The 19,917-nt window shown below is 45.4% G+C and overlaps 1 protein-coding gene across 2 annotated transcripts in view; it reads left to right on the top strand.

Moving 5' to 3' along the window:
• RANBP10 (RAN binding protein 10) overlaps nucleotides 1–19,917 on the top strand; it is a 162,796-nt gene that overhangs the window by 91,801 nt on the left and 51,078 nt on the right. For both annotated transcript variants that reach the window (XM_073307234.2, XM_073307235.1), the window contains one exon: nucleotides 16,174–16,341. In XM_073307234.2, the coding sequence (XP_073163335.1) occupies nucleotides 16,174–16,341 (168 nt within the window). The remainder of the gene's footprint in view (nucleotides 1–16,173; nucleotides 16,342–19,917) is intronic.

Raw genomic sequence — 19,917 nt, 5'->3', positions numbered from 1 at the left:
AAAGAGCAAAAAGCCTGGTATGATAAACATGCCAGAGAGCGTTCCTTCAAAGTAGGGGACCAGGTCATGGTCTTAAAGGCGCTCCAGACCCATAAAATGGAAGCGTCGTGGGAAGGGCCATTCATGGTCCAGGAGTGCCTGGGAGCTGTTAATTGTCTCCTAGCATTCCCCACCTCAAACCGAAAGCCTAAGGTGTACCGTATTAATTCTCTAAAGCCCTTTTATTCCAGAGAATTCAAGGTTTTTCAGTTTACAGCCCAGGGAGGAGATGACGCTGAGTGGCCTGAAGGTGTCTACTACGATGGAAAAAGTGCTGGTGGTGTGGAAGAGGTGAACCTCTCCATGACCCCTGGGCGTATGCAGCGACAGCAGATCAGGGAGCTGTGCACTAGCTACGCGCCGACGTTCTCAGCCACCCCAGGACTGACTGAACGGGCATACCAGTCCATTGACACAGGTAATGCTCACCCAATTAAAGTCCAACCTTAGCCAAGGAAAGAAACAGGCACTTCAAGTCAGCGTAGCAAACACAGATTCGTAGTAACATTGGAACTACTGCACTTCACTTCCGTGCAGGGCACCAGACGTTACTGGTGGCTTTCAGCCTCAGATTGTTCTCTCGAGGCATCCCTAATCCTTGCAGCCCCATGCTGGGCCCGTTTAATAGCCTTGCTGTCTGGCTGTTCAAATTCAGCCTCTAGGTGTTGAACCTCTGAGTTCCATGCCTGAGTGAAACTTTCACCCTTCCCTTCACAAATGTTATGGAGGGTACAGCATGCAGATATAACCGTGGGGATGCTGTCATCAGCCAAGTGCAGCTTCCCATACAGACAGCGCCAGTGGCCCTTTAAATGGCCAAAAGCACACTCCACAGACATTCTGCCCTGGCTCAGCCTGTTGTTGAACTGCTCCTTGCTGTTGTCAAAACCCTATGTAGGGTTTCATGAGCCACGGCATTAAAGAGTAAGCAGGGTCTCCAAGGATCACAAGGGCATTTCGACTTCCCCTACGTTGATCTTCTGGTCAGTGAAAAAAGTCCCGGCTTGCAGCTTCCTGAACAGGCCAGTGTTCCAAAAGATGTGTGCACCATGCACCTTTCCGGGCCAGCCTGCGTTAATGTCAATGAAACGCCCACAGTGATCCACAAGTGCCTGGAGAACCATAGAGAAATACCCCTTCTGATTAACGTACTCGGAGGCTAGGTGGGCTGGTGCCAGAATTGGAATGTGTGTGCCATCTATCGCCTCTCTGCAGGTGGGGAAACCCATTTGTGCAAAGCCATCCACAATGTCATGCGCATTGCCCAGAGTCACGGTTCTTCTGAGCAGGATGCGATTAATGGCCCTGCAAACTTGCATCAACACGATTCCAGCGGTCAACTTTCCAACTCCACAAACTGGTTAGCGCCTGATCGGTAGCTGTCTGGAGTTGCCAGCTTCCAGATTGCAATAGCCACCCGCTTCTCCACCGTCAGGGCAGCTCTCAATCTCGTGTCCTTGAGACGCAGGGTGGGTGCGAGCTCCTCACCCAGTCCCATGAAAGTGGCTTTTCTCATCCGAAAGTTCTGGAGCCACTGTTCGTCATCCCAGACTTGCATGACGATGTGATCCCACCACTCAGTGCTTGTTTCCTGAACCCAAGAGCGGTGTTCCACTGTGGTGAGCATGTCTGTGAATGCCACAAGCAATCTCGTGCCATATGCGTTATGCGAGTCAACATCATCGTCGGAGCCCTCGCTATCAGTTTGTAGCTTAAGGAGTAACTCGACTGCAATTCGTGACGTGCTGGCGTGACCCATCAGCATATTCCTCACAAGTTTAGAATCCATTCCCGGAGACCGAAAGGGAAGACAGTGTGCGCAGTACAAAAAACATTGGAAGATGTCGCCAAATGTGGACGGAAGCACAGGGATTGCTGGGATGCAAATCAGTGCATAACAGGGTGTTGGGACAGGATCCAGAATGCCCCACACACCCCCCCCGCCTCCTTCCCACAAGCTACAATACCAGAATGGGAAGAGGGACTCTGTGGGATAGCTGCCCATAATGCACCGCTCCCAATGCCGCTGCAAGAGCCGAAAATGTGGCCATGCCAGTGCGCTTGCAGCTGTCAGTGTGGACAGACGGCAGCACTTTCCCTGCTGTGCTCTCCGAAGGCGGGTTTAACTCACAGCGCCCTACGTCTGCAAGTGTAGCCGTGCCCTGAGAGTATAAAACAGACAGAGTGGACACGTACTGGGCCCTTCTCCTGCTCCCAACTATGCTGCAAACAACCAAGACGCTGAGAAGAAAAGACTGCAGCAGAGGAGATTGGCCCAGATTTAAGGAACAAGCCTGAATACTAAGGACTGCAATATCAGGTGGAGTGAGAAAAACTGCTTAATCTGGTTGCTTCCCAGTCTAACAGGGTTGAGAGTTTTGACCGCGTGCTTATATTTTATTTTATTTTGGTAACCACTCTGACTTGTGCTTTGACTTATAATCACTTAAAATCTATCTTTATAGTTAATAAATCTGTTTGTTTGTTGTACCTGAAGCAGTGCATTTGGTTTGAAGTGTGTCAGAGGCTCCCCTTGGGATAACAAGACTAGTACATATCAATTTCTTTGTTAAATTAACAAACTTATATACACTTGCAGCCTCCAGCGGGCATAACTGGACACTGCAATGTGGAGGTTCCTAGGGTTGTGTCTAGGACCGGAGATATTGGCTAGTGTCGTTCTCTTGCAAGTAGCTGGGAGAAGCTTACGTGTCGGAGGCTGTGCGTGAACAGCCCAGGAGTGGGGGTTCTCACTGCAGAGCAGTGTAAGGCTGGCTCCCAGAGTCAAGGATTGAAGTGGCCTCGTAGATCACTGGTCCAGATAACACCAGAGAGGAATGTCACAGCATTCTCACATGTCTGCTCATTTTTAGCATGAACACTGTGTGTTGCAAGGATTTAAATTGGTGTTTGTGTGGGAGTATTTCCAGGGGGCTGACAGCCAGCAGGGGACTAGGGGTTTGACAGAGGGAACTATTAATCTTCCATAGACTTTGCTGTGTTGCAGAGTCCTTTGCACCTTTAAGCCTCAGACCTAGCTCGAAGCACAGGCAGCATTGACTGGGGTATGTTCTAGAGCTGGCCCAGCACTTGACCTTCCCATTATAATTCTTGCATCACCATGCATTCATCCATCGGAGGCAGTTGAGAGCTGAGGAACAGAGCTGTAAACAGGGAAGTTTCAGTGGGAGTTCTGTTGGAGGAGAAGGTATTTGTATTTGGTTCTGTATTTGTATTATTTGTATGTGTAGAGGCTTGTAGGGGCTTTGTGCTGGGAGACAAGCTGAGCCCTGATTAGGGGGCGGGGCTTCTCTGAGTAGGGGTCCTAAAAGGTAGCCAGCCAGCCAGGCAGCGGCCCAGACAGCTGCTGCGGCCCAGGAGCCAGCAAACAGAGCTGTAAACAGGGGAGTTTGAGTGGGAATTCTGTAAAGGGAGTTTGTCTTGTGGTACTTGTTTGGGGTTTGTTTTTGCTGTGGGGGGTGGTGTTTTGGTGTGGTTTGTGTTTCCCAGATTAACAGGGTTTAGGTGGAAAGGCTATGGCAGATACAGAGGCAGCAGTGGGAGTGACCCATGTAGTGGAAGGCACAATGAGGATGACTGGATGTGGAAGCTGCGGTATGTACATGATCCTGGAGGGGGTACCTGGTAAGGGTTTTGTCTGCATGAAATGCCATCTGATAGAGCTGATGGAGGAAAAGATCCGAGGTTTGGAGATGCAAGTGGAAAGTCTGGTTGAGTTTAGGATGGGGTTTGAGCAGATTATGGAGCAAAGACATATGAGGTATCTGAAGGGAAAAGCTCAGACTTGCAGATGGAAGCAGGACTGGAAATTCTGAGGGGAGACTGGGTGAGGAAAGTGGTCAGTGGAAGCATGTGACTAAGAGAACCAGGCAGAGGAAAAGTCGGGCTAGTGGAGGAGAAATAGAGCTCAAGAACAGGTTTGCAGAGTTGGAAAATGAAGAAGGGGCTCAGCAGGTGGTCACTGAAGGTGGAAGGGCAAGGAAGAAGAGAAGAGCGGCTAGTGCTATAGGAAAAGGGTAAGAGTCAGTGGAGACTACACCAAATATGAGCCCCAGGCGGATACAGGATGTGTTGAAGAGGATTACAAGGGAGAATAGGAATGGAAAGAACTTGCAGCCAGAGGGAACAGGGGATAGACTGGAGAATAGCACCGTCACCGGGAAAAGGCAGGTCTATGTGATCGGGGACTCTTTACTGAGAAGAATAGACAGGCCTGTAACCAGAGCTGATCCAGAGAATAGAAGGGTGTGCTGTCTTCCAGGTGCTAAGATACGGGATGTAGACCTGAGGTTGAAAAGGATCCTAAAGGGAGCGGGAAAGAATCCCCTAATTATCCTTCATGTGGGAACAAATGATACGGCTAGATTCTCACTGGAACGTATGAAGGGAGACTATGCTAGGCTGGGGAAGACGCTTAAGGAAATCAAGGCTCAGGTGATCTTTAGTGGGATTCTGCCTGTTCCTAGAGAAGGGCAACAAAGGTGTGACAAGATTATGACTATCAACAGATGGCTCAGGCCGTGGTGCTATAAGGAGGGCTTTGGGATGTATGGCCACTGGGAAGCATTCATGGACAGAGGACAGTTCTCTCGGGTCGGACTTCATCTGAGTAGGGAAGGAAATAGACTTCTAGGATGGAGGCTGGCACAACTGATTCAGAGAGCTTTAAACTAGGAATTAGGGGGAGATGGTTGGTTAGGGGATGTCCAGGTAATCTTCATGCTGGATTTTAGCATTGAGAGGGAAGAAAACGAAGTAAGAAAGGATACAGCCGTGGGTAGGAGAATATAGATAAGGAGGAAGGGCAGTGTGGATACCAGTCTAATAGGTTATACGGGCTGTAGAATGACCGGGCCTAATCGGGTACAGAATGTGAGCGAGGCCAAACAGCAGGAATGAAGATGTTTGTACCCCAGTGCGCGGAGCCGGGTAACAAAATGGAGGAACTAGAGCTACTGGTGCAGGAAGTGAAAGCAGCTATTCTAGGGAGAACAGAGACAGGGTGGAATAGTCGTCACGGCTGGGCTACGGGTATTGAAGGGTCTGTGCTGTTTAGGAAAGACAGAACTAAAGGTCAAGGTGGTGGAGTCGCATTGTAGATCAGTGATGAGGTAGAATGTAAAGAAATAAGAAGCGATGGAATGGATAAGACAGAGTCTGTCCGGGCAAAAATCACATTGGGGAAGAAAACGATTAGAGCCTCCCCTGGGATAGTGCTTGGGGCGTGCTAGAGACCGCCGGGATCTAATCTGGATATGGATAGAGCCCTTTTTAATGTTTTTAATAGAGTAAATACTAATGGAAACTGCGTGATCATGGGAGACTTTAACTTCCCAGATATAGACTGGAGGACGAGTGCTAGTAATAATAACAGGGCTCAGATTTTCCTAGATGCGATAGCTGATGGATTCCTTCATCAAGTAGTTGCTGAACCGACTAGAGGGGATGCCAATTTAGATCTGCTTTTGGTGAGCAGTGAGGACCTCATAGAAGAAATGATTGTAGGGGACAACCTTGGTTCAAGTGATCATGAGCTAATTCAGTTCAAACTGAACGAAACGATAAACAAAAATAAATCTGCAACTAGGGTTTTTGATTTCAAAAGGGCTGACTTTGAAAAATTAAGGAAATTAGTTAGGGAAGTGGACTGAAGAATTTATGGATCTAAAGGCAGAGGAGGCCTGGAATTACTTTAAATCAAAACTGCAGAAGCTATCGGAAGCCTGCATCCCAAGAAAGGGGAAAAAATTAATTGGCAGGAGTTGTAGACCAAGCTGGATGAGCAAGGATCTCAGAGAGGTGATTAAGGAAAAGTAGAATGCATACAGGGAGTGGAAGATGGGAGGGATCAGCAAGGAAAGCTACCTTATTGAGGTCAGAACATGTAGGGATAAAGTGAGAGAGGCTAAAAGTCAAGTAGAGTTGGACCTTGCAAAGGGAATTAAAACCAATAGTACAATGTTCTATAGCCATATATATAAGAAGAAAACCAAGGAAGAAGAAGTGGGACCGCTGAACACTGAGGATGGAGTGGAGGTCAAGGATAATCTAGGCATGGCCCAATATCTAAACAAATCCTTTGCCTCAGTCTTTAATAAGGCTAAAGAGGATCTTAGGGATAATTGTAGCATGACAAATGGGAATAAGGCTATGGAGGTAGATATTACCATATCTGAGGTAGAAGCGAAACTCGAACAGCTTAATGGGACTAAATCGGGGGGCCCAGATAATCTTCATCGAAGAATATTAAAGGAATTGGCACCCGAAATTGCAAGCCCATTAGGAAGAATTTTTAATGAATCTGTAAACTCAGGAGTTGTACTGTATGATTGGAGAATTGCTAACATAGGTCCTATTTTTAAGAAAGTTAAAAAAAGTGATCCGGGTGACTACAGGCCTGTTAGTTTGACATCTGTAGTATGCAAGGTCTTGGAAAAAATTTTGAAGGAGAAAGTATTTAAGGACATTGAGGTCAATGGTAAATGGGACAAAATGCAACATGGTTTTACAAAAGATAGTTCGTTCCAAACCAACCTGATCTCCTTGTTTGAGAAAGTAACAGATTTTTTAGACAAAGGAAATGCAGTGGATCTAATTTACTTAGATTTCAGGAAGGCGTTTGATACTGTGCCACATGGGGAATTATTAGTTAAACTGGAAAAGATGGGGATCAATATGAAAATTGAAAGGTGGATAAGTAATTGGTTAACAGGGAGACTACAGCGGGTCCTACTGAAAGGTGAACTGTCAGGCCGGAGGAAGTTCCTCAGGGATCAGTTTTGGGATCAATCTTATTTAATCTTTTTATTACTGACCTCGGCACAAAAAGTGGGAGTGTGCTAATAAAGTTTGCAGATGATACAAAGCTGGGAGGTATTGCCAATTTAGAGAAGGACCGGGATATCATACAAGAAGATTTGGATGACCTTGTAAACTGGAGTAATTGTAATAGGATGAAATTTAATAGTGAGAAGTGTAAGGTTATGCATTTAGGGATTAATAACAAGAATTTTAGTTATAAGATGGGGAAGCATCAATTAGAAGTAACAGAGGAGGAGCAGGACCTTGGAGTATTGGTTGAGCACAGGATGACTATGAGCCGCCAATGTGATATGGCTGTGAAAAAGGCTAATGCGGTCTTGGGATGCATCAGGCGAGGTATTTCCAGTAGAGATAAGGAGGTTTTAGTACCATTATACAAGGCACTGGTGAGACCTCACCTGGAATACTGTGTGCAGTTCTGGTCTCCCATGTTTAAGAAGGATGAATTCAAACTGGAACAGGTACAGAGAAGGGCTACTAGGATGATCCGAGGAATGGAAAATCTGTCTTATGAAAGGAGACTCAAGGAGCTTGGCTTGTTTACCCTAACTAAAAGAAGGTTGAGGGGAGATATGATTGATCTCTATAAATATATCAGAGGGATAAATACCGGGGAGGGAGAGGAATTATTTAAGCTCAGTACCAATGTGGACACAAGAACAAATGGATATAAACTGGTCATTGGGAAGTTTAGACTTGAAATTAGACGAAGGTTTCTAACCATCAGAGGAGTGAACTTTTGGAATAGCCTTCCAAGGGAAGCAGTGGGGCCAAAGACCTATCTGGCTTTAAGATTAGACTCGATAAGTTTATGGAGGAGATGATACGATGGGATAACATGATTTTGGCAATTAATTGATCTTTAACTATTTATGGTAAATAGGCCCAATGGCTTGTTGTGGGATGTTGGATGGGGTGGGATCTGAGTTACTAGAGAAAATTCTTTCCTGGGTATCTGGCTGGTGAATCTTGCCCATATGCTCAGGGTTTAGCTGATCGCCATATTTGGGGTCGGGAAGGAATTTTCCTCCAGGGCAGATTGGAAGAGGCCCTGGAGGCTTTTTGTCTTCCTCTGTAGCATGGGGCACAGGTCACTTGCTTGAGGATTCTCTGCTCCTTGAAGTCTTTAAGCCATGATTTGAGGACTTCAATAGCTCAGACATAGGTGAGAGGTTTTTCGCAGGAGTGGGTGGGTGAGATTCTATGGCCTGTGTTGTGCAGGAGGTTGGACTAGATGATCATAAATTGTCCCTTCTGATCTTAATATCTATGAACCTTGAATGCCTCTGGCCAGCCTGAGAGCCTTATTCAGGGCACTGGAAGGAGCCATGCCAATCCCTTCTGAATCAAAAGGGGCGGGGGGGTTGGCGGGATGACACGGAGCAGGGGTCTGTAAAATGGAGGGTGAGGCTTAATGTGTTTAAAGAGCTTTGAGAGCGGAGTGTTTCTTGAGCCATCTGGCAGTGCACAAAGCCCACTTCCACAGAAAATCATTTGCAGTGCTCTCCCCATTACTGTTGAGGTTGTGCAATTACTGGGATAGCGTGTGGGACCATGGTCGCTAGACGGGCACGCTGAGGTCGCTCAATCAGGGCAAACCCCAAAGAGTGGGGCAGACGATCCCCAAAACTGGTAGTTTAGTTTTATAAATTGGATTCACCAAGCCAGTCACAAAACAACTTTTATAATACCCTACTGGTTACCAAGAAGCTAAAATACAGTCCCTTTAAGCAGTCCAGGCTTTGGCTCCCACCCAGACAGCCAAGTCAAATATGGTGAGGATTACTACATTTGTAAATTGCACTTTCATGATAAAGAGATTGCACTACAGTACTTGTATGAGGTGAATTGAAAAATATGATTTCTTTTGTTTGCCATTTTACAGTGCAAATATCTGTAATAAAAATAATATAAAGTGAGCACTGTCAAGTTTGTATACCGTGTTGCAATTGAAATCAATATATTTTAAAATGTAGAAAAACATCCACAAATATTTAATACATTTCAGTTGCTATTCTATTGTTTAACAGTGCGATTAATCATGATTAATTTTTTCGGAGTTAGTCGCATGAGTTAACTGCAATTAATCGAATAAAGTGCCCTAGAATAAAGTGCTAGGAAACTGACCCAAGAAGAGATGAGCTGCTGATATATTAAAAAAAAAATCCAGAATCAATTCCAATAGTCAGTCCATGTGTAGAATTTAAGTTTTTCCATGGGAAACAGCAGGGTAATCCAGAATGGACCTGGAGACCTCAATCTTGCAACTTAAAAGTCCCCTGACCCAGTTTAAGCTGAGATGGTAAGGATGAGGCCCTAGAATTCTTTTATAGTCCTCTAGCAGGCTGAGAGAGCCTCTTGACAGCGGATAATGCAACAGGTTTTCCTTGAATGAAGAATAGGTAATGCACATTGTTGCGTTGAAGTAATATCTCTGTTTCCTAGGTGCACACTGGTAACTAGATGCATTCATTAGTGTAATATAACTAACCATTCTAGCAGTTCATAGAACGTTTACTACAAACTTCAAAGAGAAATATAGACAATGATGTTATTACACCCAAGTTTCATCTAAATCAGTGATTCTCAACCAGGGGTACTCAGAGGTCTTACAGGGGGTTCATCAACTCATCTAGATATTTGCCTAGTTTTACAACAAGCTATATAAAAAGCACCAGCGAAGTCTGTACAAACTAAAATTTCATACAGAAAATGACTTGTTATACTGCTCCATATACAATACAATGAAATGTAAGTACAATATTTATATTGCAATTAATTTATTTTATAATTGTATGTTAAAATGAGAAATTAAGCAATTTTTCAGTAAGAGTGTGCTGTGACACTTTTGTATTTTTATGTCTGATTGTGTAAGCAAGTAGTTTTTAAGTGAGATGAAACTTGGGGGTAGGCAAGACAAATCAGACCCCTGAAAGGGGTACAGTAGTCTGGAAAGATTGAGAGCCACTGATCTAAAAGTTAGTATTCTTTTTTGATCTCTGAATCAATAAAATGTAGTAACAGACAGGAACAGAAGTTTAGCATCTACAAGCTAATCTGGTTACATAGTTAACATCTAACAAGATATAGGTAAACCCAGACAAATAATTAGTATTTTCTTCTAATTCACTAACAATACAGGTTTCCATTTCAAAGCATTTAGTCTGCTTTCACAGGGCTTTGATAGAATCATAGAATATCAGGATTGGAAGGGACCTCAGGAGGTCATCTAGTCCAACCCCCTGCTCAAAGCAGGACCAATCCCCAATTAAATCATCCCAGCTAGGGCTTTGTCAAGCCTGACCTTAAAAACTTCTAAGGAAGGAGATTCTACCACCTCCCGAGGTAACGCATTCCAGTGTTTCACCACCCTCCTAGTGAAAAAGTTTTTCCTAATATCAAACCTAAACCTCCCACACTGCAACTTGAAACCATTACTCCTTGTCCTGTCCTCTTCTACCACTGAGAATAGTCTAGAACCATCCTCTTTGGAACCACCTCTCAGGTAGTTGAAAGCAGCTATCAAATCCCCCCTCATTCTTCTCTTCTGCAGACAAAACAATCCCAGTTCCCTCAGCCTCTCCTCATAAGTCATGTGTTACAGACCCCTAATCATTTTTGACAGGTTTCAGAGTAACAGCCGTGTTAGTCTGTATTCGCAAAAAGAAAAGGAGTACTTGTGGCACCTTAGAGACTAACCAATTTATTAGAGCATAAGCTTTCGTGAGCTACAGGATATGCATCTGATGAAGTGAGCTGTAGCTCACGAAAGCTTATGCTCTAATAAATTGGTTAGTCTCTAAGGTGCCACAAGTACTCCTTTTCTTTTTGCTAATCATTTTTGTTGCCCTTCGCTGGACTCTCTCCAATTTATCCACATAGTTCTTGTAGTGTGGGGCCCAAAACTGGACACAGTACTCCAGGTGAGGCCTCACCAATGTCAAATAGAGGGGAACGATCATGTCCCTCGATCTGCTGGCTATGCCCCTACTTATACATCCCAAAATGCCATTGGCCTTCTTGGCAACAAGGGCACACAGTTGACTCATATCCAGCTTCTCGTCCACTGTCACCCCTAGGTCCTTTTCCGCAGAACTGCTGCCGAGCCATTCGGTCCCTAGTCTGTAGCGGTGCATGGGATTCTTCCGTCCTAAGTGCAGGACCCTGCACTTATCCTTGTTGAACCTCATCAGATTTCTTTTGGCCCAATCCTCCAATTTGTCTAGGTCCCTCTGTATCCTATCCCTACCCTCCAGCATATCTACTACTCCTCCTAGTTTAGTATCATCTGCAAATTTGCTGAGAGTGCAATCCACACCATCCTCCAGATCATTTATGAAGATATTGAACAAAACCGGCCCCAGGACCGACCCTTGGGGCACTCCACTTGATACCGGCTGCCAACTACACATGGAGCCATTGATCACTACCCGTTGAGCCCGACAATCTAGCCAACTTTCTACCCACCTTATAGTGCATTCATCCAGCCCATACTTCTTTAACTTGCTGACAAGAATACTGTGGGAGACCGTGTCAAAAGCTTTGCTAAAGTCAAGAAACAATACATCCACTGCTTTCCCTTTATCCACAGAACCAGTAATCTCATCATAGAAGGCGATTAGATTAGTCAGGCATGACCTTCCCTTGGTGAATTCATGCTGACTGTTCCTGATAACTTTCCTCTCGTGTAAGTGCTTCAGAACTGATTTCTTGAGGACCTGCTCCATGATTTTTCCGAGGACTGAGGTGAGGCTGACTGGCCTGTAGTTCCCAGGATCCTCCTCCTTCCCTTTTTTAAAGATTGGCACTACATTAGCCTTTTTCCAGTCATCCGGGACTTCCCCCGTTCGCCATGAGTTTTCAAAGATAATGGCCAATGGCTCTGCAATCACAGCCGCCAATTCCTTAAGCATTCTCGGATGCAACGCGTCCGGTCCCATGGACTTGTGCACGTCCAGCTTTTCTAAATACCTCTTTCTCCACAGAGGGCTGGCCACCTACTCCCCATGCTGTGATGCGCAGCACAGCAGTCTGGGAGCTATCTACAAGGAGTGGTACTGATTACCACCTCAATAATTCTCTAATATGTCCTTAAAGGTTGATTTTAAATCACTTAGCCTGCTGGTTGCTTAACCCTCGCTGGCTCAGTGTCACAGCATGTAACACTCCAGAAAGCCTCAAGGGCAGAAACATCGTATCCCCAACTCTCCCAGTGACTGGCCACCCCCGTTGTCTCATTGTTTCTTCGTACTCTCCCACTGGTCTATCTGTATCCATCTGTTGTCTTTTGTCTTATATTTACACAAGTAAACTTTACCAGTGGGGGGGCAGGACCTGTCTTTTTGCTCTCTCTCTACAGTATGCAGCACAATGGGGTTCAGGTTGAGGATGGGCTCCTGGGAGCTACAGTAATACTGATAATTACAATTAGCACTATTTGAAATCTTCCATTGCCTCGTTGTAGGAACTGCTCTCTACCTGCTTACACACCTGCCCTCTGAACCTCCACAGTTCGATCTTACACACCTTTCCCAGACCCTGGCTCCAATTGCCAGAGGGTTCTTGGCCCCCTGAATGCCACTTTTGTGGTGTGAAAGGTTTGTTTGCTATGAGTGGCTTCTGTCTCAGAAGCATTTGGAGCAGCTTACTGCAAAATTTCTGGCTGAAGATCCGGCCCTGTCTTGCTAGATTGAGGCTGTTCTTTTGGCTCAGGCTTTTCAACACTTGTTCCTCTCGTGATGGTCGTTGTTCAGCTTGTCATTCTCCTACAGCAAAATTAGCCTCAGCCACCTTTTCCCTCCCCCATTACCTCCTGGGCAACTGATGGCTACTCTCAAGGCTTTGCCCATTTAAAGGGGTTCAAGCTCCAGCTAGGACCAAGTCTGGAGCAGGCTGTGTAGTCCAGCATCAGTGCTGTTATACTGCCCCATGGAGAAGGGTATGCATTTTCTATGCAGACAGGTCCCTTTCCCTAGTGCAGAGGATGGGAGTGCGGAGTGGGGGCAGAGTGCCTCAGTCCTGACGGGCTGCAGAGCACTTCAGCTAGGGTGGTGTTATCCTTGTCACAGGTTCTGCTACAGGAGAGGAGGGAGGGAGTGTCTGAGCGATACTGTGCGGACAGAGGCCCCCAGGGCAGAATGCCCATGAAAGCCAGATTCCGGCATGCACAAGAAAATGGGATCTAATATTATGTCTCACTCCAAGAGCAACTAGGATGATTTACTGACCTTTGAAGCATTACATAAGCTACAGCTTCTTTAAATTATGAAGAATTGGACCCATTTTTCATGCTTCACTATGGTGCTTAGCTGGTCTGAGAAGCAAAACATAAATCCCCTTTGAGCTCACAGGGAGATATTGCTCAGGTGGGATGGTGCTTAGGTGGTATTCACAGAACCACGGAGGGGCCGAGCATGCTGAATTTTATTTTCCTGTTTCCCTTGTGCTGCTTGTTAAAGAAACCGAGCCTGTAAAGAGAGACCGAGGTGTTGCCTGGAAGTCACTTTCGCTTTTAGCTAATTTAGTCGCCTCTGCGTAGTTCTGGGAGCAGCCCAGGCAAACTTTGCAGTGGCATTTTGCATTTCAAAACACAAGGAACCAATTATGAAACCGGTTAGTGTGCTTTGACTGGCACTAATTGGTTTTGCTGGCATTTTCGTCTCGTAATTAGAGCCTTTAGACACTGTGCAGTGGGCAGCATTTGTGTGCTTTGCACACCGTCCCGCCACCCCTCCTTCACACACAAACCTCTTCCTGATGTATTGTGCATTCCTGCTGGAAGAAAGGTACACTGAGGAAACGCGGTTAAAGGGAACATCGACTATGCTAAAGACATGAATCCGGAGTTCCACATGCCCATGCTACAGGCTGTTTGGTGTCCCTGGTGTGAGGTTTGGCGTCTGTCCATTGGTTTGGAGGCCGACATCTCACTGCCAGGACCTGAGGCTGGGTCTTGCAAAGTCTCTCTTGTCAGTATGTTTCCTCCTTGCTCCTTTAGAAACTGCCATGGTTGCACTTGCAGTGGAAAGAACCTTTTTTGAGCCTGGTCAGGTAATCAGTTGGCTGGAAGAGGTGCGTCTGCCCTTCCTCATGTGCATGTTCGTGTCCCCTTCCAAGATGCTGTTAGGTCTCAAAATGTAGTTGTAAACTGGGAATCTCATCGAGCTGGTGTTTCTAATGGGGTATCATGGGGATCGGTTCTTAGCCCTACACTATTTAACATTTTTGTCAGTGACCTGGAGGAAAACCCAAAACCATCAAAGTTTGCAGATGTCACAAAAATTGGTGGAGTGGTAACTAATGAAGAGGACAGGTCACTGATACAGAGCAATGTGGATCACTCGGTAAGCTGGTCTCTGGCAAAATGTAAATGTATATACACCTGGGAACACAGAATGTAGGCCATACTTACAGCACAGGGGATTCTACCCTGGGAGGGAGTGACTCTGAAAAACATTTCAGGGTTGTGCTGTAGCCAAATGGGCTAATGCGATCCTCGGATGCGTAAACGGGAATAACGAGTAGGAGCAGAGAGGTTATTTTATGTCTGTATTTGGCACTGGTGCGACCGCTGCTGGAATCCTGTGTCCAGTTCAGATGTTCACAATTCAAGAAGGGTGTTGACGTATTGGAGGGGGTTCAGGGAAGAGCCCCAGGAATGATTAAAGGATAGAAAACATACCGTGATAGACTCAAGGAGCTCAATCTATTTAGTTTAACAAACAGAAGGTTAAGGGATGACTTGATTACAGTCTGTAAGTACCTGCATGGGGAACAAATCTTTAATAGGCCTTCAATGTAGCAGAGAATGATATAATACAATCCAATGGCTGGAAGTTGAAGCTAGACAAATTCAGATTGGAAATAAGGTGTACAGGTATATTTCTAACAGAGTTATAAACCATTGGAGCAGCTTACTAAGGGTTGTGGTGGATTCTCCATCCCTGACAAGATGGGATGTTTTTCTAACAGATCTGCTCTAGGAGTAATTTGGGGGCAGGTCTCTGGCCTGTGCTGTACAGGAGATCAGACTAGATGATCACAAGGGTCATTCATGGCCTTGGAATCTGAGTCTGTGCCCATTCTCTCTCCACTAGGGTACATTTTGGAGGCTACACAACGGGGTTCTGCATCCGTTTGGCAATATAGTGCTGTACTGACAAACCGACTGAGCGTGGGTGTTGATGAAGGAGTTTAACAGTTGGTGACCTGTTGCCTCAGTAGTGGAACTGGCTGAAAACAAAAGTCTCAGAAATTGAGCACTTGGCAAAAAAAAATCAAAACCTGAAATATTTTGGCTGAAAACTTGTGGTGCATCATGGGAGTTATAGTTCAGATGCATCACTCTCTACTTCTTCTCTGAGACCACCTGTCTGGTTGAGCTACACCTCCTGCAGCACTCCCTGGTGCCCCCCATGGTGTAGGCAGTGCATAATGGGAAATGAAGTGTGGCAAGGGAGACTGCCCCAGAGGTGAATGGGACCGTGAGGTACCCAAACTATAAGTCACAGGAGGCAACTCAGTGGTATTTCAGAACTGGAATATTTTAGGGTTTGGACAAAAAAATAATTGTTTGGATTTAGTAAAAAATCCAATTTTCTATTGAAAACCAATTTTGATGGAAAAATTTTGACCAGCCCTACTCAGTAGTTCATTCTGTCACCACACAGGACCTTGGGTGTTGGTGCCAGGCTCCCTGCCATAGCTGATGGGGGCTCAGAGTACTGTATGCAGCATGCTTAGCCATCCAGGAAGGTGCAGCTGAGAGAGTGGGATAGGCTATTTATGTGCTGCTTGACTGCATTTCCTACTAGTCAGGAACAGCCATAACATTCTCCGCTGCCTAGAGAGCACCTGACCTTGAGGCCTGTGCATAAGGGGGGATCTGCATGAAGTAGCAGGTTCAAATCATTGTATGAGTTGGGGTTGTACTGTCAAAATTGCCCATTTCAGCACTTTTGAGACAAAAAATTCAATTTGCTTGGTTCAAAATTACTTTGTTTTTAAATTTGAGCTAATTATAGTAAAAAAAAAAGTAAATTTTTTTTTAACTGAAAGGTTGAGCTCAAAATCAGACGTCTGGATTGACCCTAGCTGAAATGGTTTTTGGATTGTTGATTTGTGAAAATTTTAGAGATTTAAACTTTTCATCCCTCCTTGGGACAGGAAAAATATTCAAAATTTCGAAAATTTTCCTGGGACGGGAAAACTGTTTCCCACCCAGCTCCAATAATCGCATACAGCTCCTTGGAAACCTCCCTCATTACTGATCTGCTCTTTTTCCTTCTACAGGTTGGGATAAACATTCGTATGGTTACCACGGTGACGACGGGCATTCCTTCTGTTCTTCTGGGACAGGGCAGCCCTATGGCCCCACCTTCACTACTGGAGACGTGATTGGCTGCTGCGTCAACCTCATCAACAACACCTGCTTCTACACAAAGAATGGCCACAGCTTAGGTAGGCAAAGAAGGGTATCCTGAGGATGGGCCACCCCAGCCTACAATCACTTAGGACTCTCAAACTCTGTCACATATGACGTAACTCCATTCTGCAATTGGGAGCAAGGCTTTAGAGAGAAATGAAATAAGAACACACAGTGACCACCAGGAGCTGTGAGATTCCCCAAAGCCATAAACGTTTCCAGTGCGAGTAACTAACTGTTTCTGTGACTGCAGCTGCCACATGTGCTGAACTAAATTACAGACCTGTCCCCAGGCCCTTCAGCTGCTGTCCCTCCCTGTTGCCCTGCACAACCATAGATGAGATAGGTAGGGCATTTAGAGTTTGGGCAGCAGGGAAATGTAATCACAGAAAGTTTGGTTTGCATCCGATGAAGTGAGCTGTAGCTCACGAAAGCTCATGCTCAAATAAATTGGTTAGTCTCTAAGGTGCCACAAGTACTCCTTTTCTTTTTGGTTTGTATATTACCCAATAAATTACAAAACCATCACCTCGAGTCACAAAGCCCTTTGTTTTTTACGGGACTTCTGTCTTTGTGAGTCTCACTCCATGGACTAAAACTCCTAGAGTTCTATGGATTTGCAAAACATTACAAATTCTACTTTAACGTTGTTTTGGTTGTGGAATGATCCAAAATACCCTTTTAGTTGACTCCTTACGTTTCAGGTAAGGACATTAAGGTTTTGCCCCACAAAATGTCATGTTGGCAGCTTCCAGGAGTTCAGAGCTGCACCCAATTTGTATAAGATAGCACAGGTTGCAACCACCTTCATCCTGAATATGCTGCCCATAGAGACAACAGGCCCATCATGCAATGCTCCAGCTTGATCAGATGAGCTCTCCTCCTTCCACAGTAAGTGTGATTCCCTGTCATTTGATTTGTCAGAGGAAAGTGTTTAGCTTACTTTGGTGAATTCCTCTAACCTTCTGAACTGTAACACATTTGATTTGGCTGGGGACAAACGCTCTCTGTTTCCTTTGCTTCTCTCATAGCTGTGTTGATCCTAGTTTCCTTCAAGCTGAAGAGGCTGGTACAAAAAAACCCAGATAAAACCTCTGCCAGGACAAAAGTTGTACTGAGTGAGCAATTGGGTAAAAGGAGGGGGAAGATGGTAAAGGAGGAGTGCAGGACCGATGTGTTCTTCAGGCAGGCATGATTGCTGCTGCAGTTGCTGAGATGGGTGTGGGGAGGAAGGAGCTGCATTGCGGGTACATCTGAGTCATGATCCTGTGTGTGGATTTTGTGTCACAGCCCTGAGGCTGTTACGCAGCAGAGCCTGCGGGATACTGAACTTATGGGAACAGGATTTTTCTTGGAAAACAGCAAGCATTTGGGTCAAGCGCAGAGCCCGAGTTGGGCTAGAATTTTTGTAGTCAGTATTTCTGATTGAGGGCTGGGGGAGGGTGTCAAGGCTGATTCCCCACTTCGGCAGTTCGAGTGCAGAAGGTCAGGGCCCGCAAGGATTCTAAAAATTAATATTGGCCACTCCAGGCTGGTATTAAACTCCCAAGGTTACAGCTTTTCTCTGACCTTGGATGGGTAGATGCTGCCACCACCCAAGTGCAAACCCCTCCCTTCTCTCCCCCCCCCCCACCTTTGAGAACCCAGGAAGGAGCACGTGGGAATTCCTTCCTGTGGGGTACCCTTAAGCTCTTTCACCCCCTCCCCCTCCACCCCCGGAAGAGCTGAGAAAGAAAACAAAGGAAATCAGCTGTTATCACCAGCTAATTAAACAACATGTGCACAAACCTCTTAGGAACACAAAAATCCAATCCTGTTCTTAAAAAAGGTAAATTTTATTAAAAAACAAAAAGAAAGAAAATACATCTGGAACGTAGACTATTGCTAGTTTTTAAAAAGAGCGAATATAATAATTAAGCATCAAGAATGGTTTTCTTCAGGTCCAGCTTAAAGTTTATAAGCAAAACAAAAGCACCTGGGGTTAGCACAGAGGAATCCACAAGCCATAAAGAAATAAAAGAGATAAACCTAATTGTGTCTTCCTAGACATTCCCTGATCTACTTACATATCTGGGGTTTCAGAGAAGTAGTTTTGAGGTATGATTTGATGATTTTTCATACCTGGCTTAAAGCTTCTTACAGCATTGATGCTCTGTGTCTCCTCTCTCTGGAGAACAACAGACCAACAAAGGGAAAGTTTCTTCCCAAGTTTAAAAAGTTCTAGCCTTCCCATTGGCTCTTTTGGTCAGGTGCCCACTTCCTTCCTTTTACCTGTGGGCTTTTTTAACCCTTTACAGATAAAGCAAGCAGAGAACAGCTACTAACAGGGATTTTTTAGCTAAATGGCTGGCTGGGTGCCACAAAAGGGAGCACCCCCTCCCCCACCCTTCATGTGTCTCAGTGGGAAATGTGGCCCAGTTACAGGCCTTTTTGTGTGGAACCTCAGGTGCATTTCCAGTGTTAGTCTTTTGCTGCCCCGTCAGTTTCTATTCCTGTCGCTTTGCCGTCCTTCTCCATGGGGCAGCAATCCAGAGCGACTTCCCTCGGGGCCAAGTGGAAGAATCTGTTTAAAATTTGCCCTGTGGCATTCAGAGATGGCAATTGGAGCCATTGCGTTCAGACCCCTGCAGCCCTAGCCACAGCTAAGATAGTGTGTCTGAGTGGCTCTCTGGGGGTTTTGCTCTGGCTTGTCTTTGCCAACCTGACCAGCTGTGATGTCACACAAATGATGCTTTATATTTAAAAATGATGTGGGCCATAACTAAGGCTTCTGGTGTGGGACATTAACAAACCAGTCAAAGGTGGGGAGGGAAGCATTCCTTGGCAAATAAACATTAGGGAAAAGCCCAGTTTTCTGACTGCACTCAAGCCTTTTCTGGTCTGGTCTGTCATCAGCCCTGTGCTGTGGAGAAGCTCAAAGGTGTGTGAAGCTGATAATGTAGACTAGGAGCTCCACAAGCCATCACTGGAGAGGTGGCAAGTTGAGTAAAAGCAATATTTATTGGGACACTTGTCTTTTTGCCAGGATTTTAAATTAATTTAAACATCAACCTAAAGACCACCTGGAAATCAAAACCAGTGACACCCTTAGCTTGGAAGAAGTGAATTGTTGAGCCCGTCACTTCAGCTAGAGGGTCCCAGTTACGATAGTAATTTAGGGTATTTCACTAAGTCTGTGCTTTGATTAGTTTTGTTCATGTATGCATGTGCTAGAGTAACATTATGAGGTGGCTAACCTGACCCCCAGGGATTCAGGTAGCCTCTCTATCTTGTGGCTGCCTATGGGAGAACTACTCCAGCTTCTCCTGCATTCCCTATCCAGAGTTGTGACTCACTTCCTCTTGATCACCTCTCCCACTGTCCTTGCGTGCTTCAGGCTTATTTGTTCCCAGTTTCTCCTTTGTTCAAATGGCTGAGTTCCCACTTCTGTATTTTTCCAGCCCAGCATCATTAGTTCCCCCTCCAGCAAATCATTGGTGGTAGTTACAAAATCCTAATGTGGCGCTGAATTATAGTGTGAGTTTCAATTAGTTTCAGAGCACTGATGATCGAGGGCTTATCACGGAAAGCAAGGAGGATGTGGAAGCCGTTGTGGATGAGAGATGCCTGTG

The sequence above is a fragment of the Lepidochelys kempii genome, chromosome 12 (assembly GCF_965140285.1).
Source record: "Lepidochelys kempii isolate rLepKem1 chromosome 12, rLepKem1.hap1, whole genome shotgun sequence".
Taxonomy (NCBI): domain Eukaryota; kingdom Metazoa; phylum Chordata; order Testudines; family Cheloniidae; genus Lepidochelys; species Lepidochelys kempii.
This window is presented reverse-complemented; position numbering and strand designations above follow the sequence as displayed.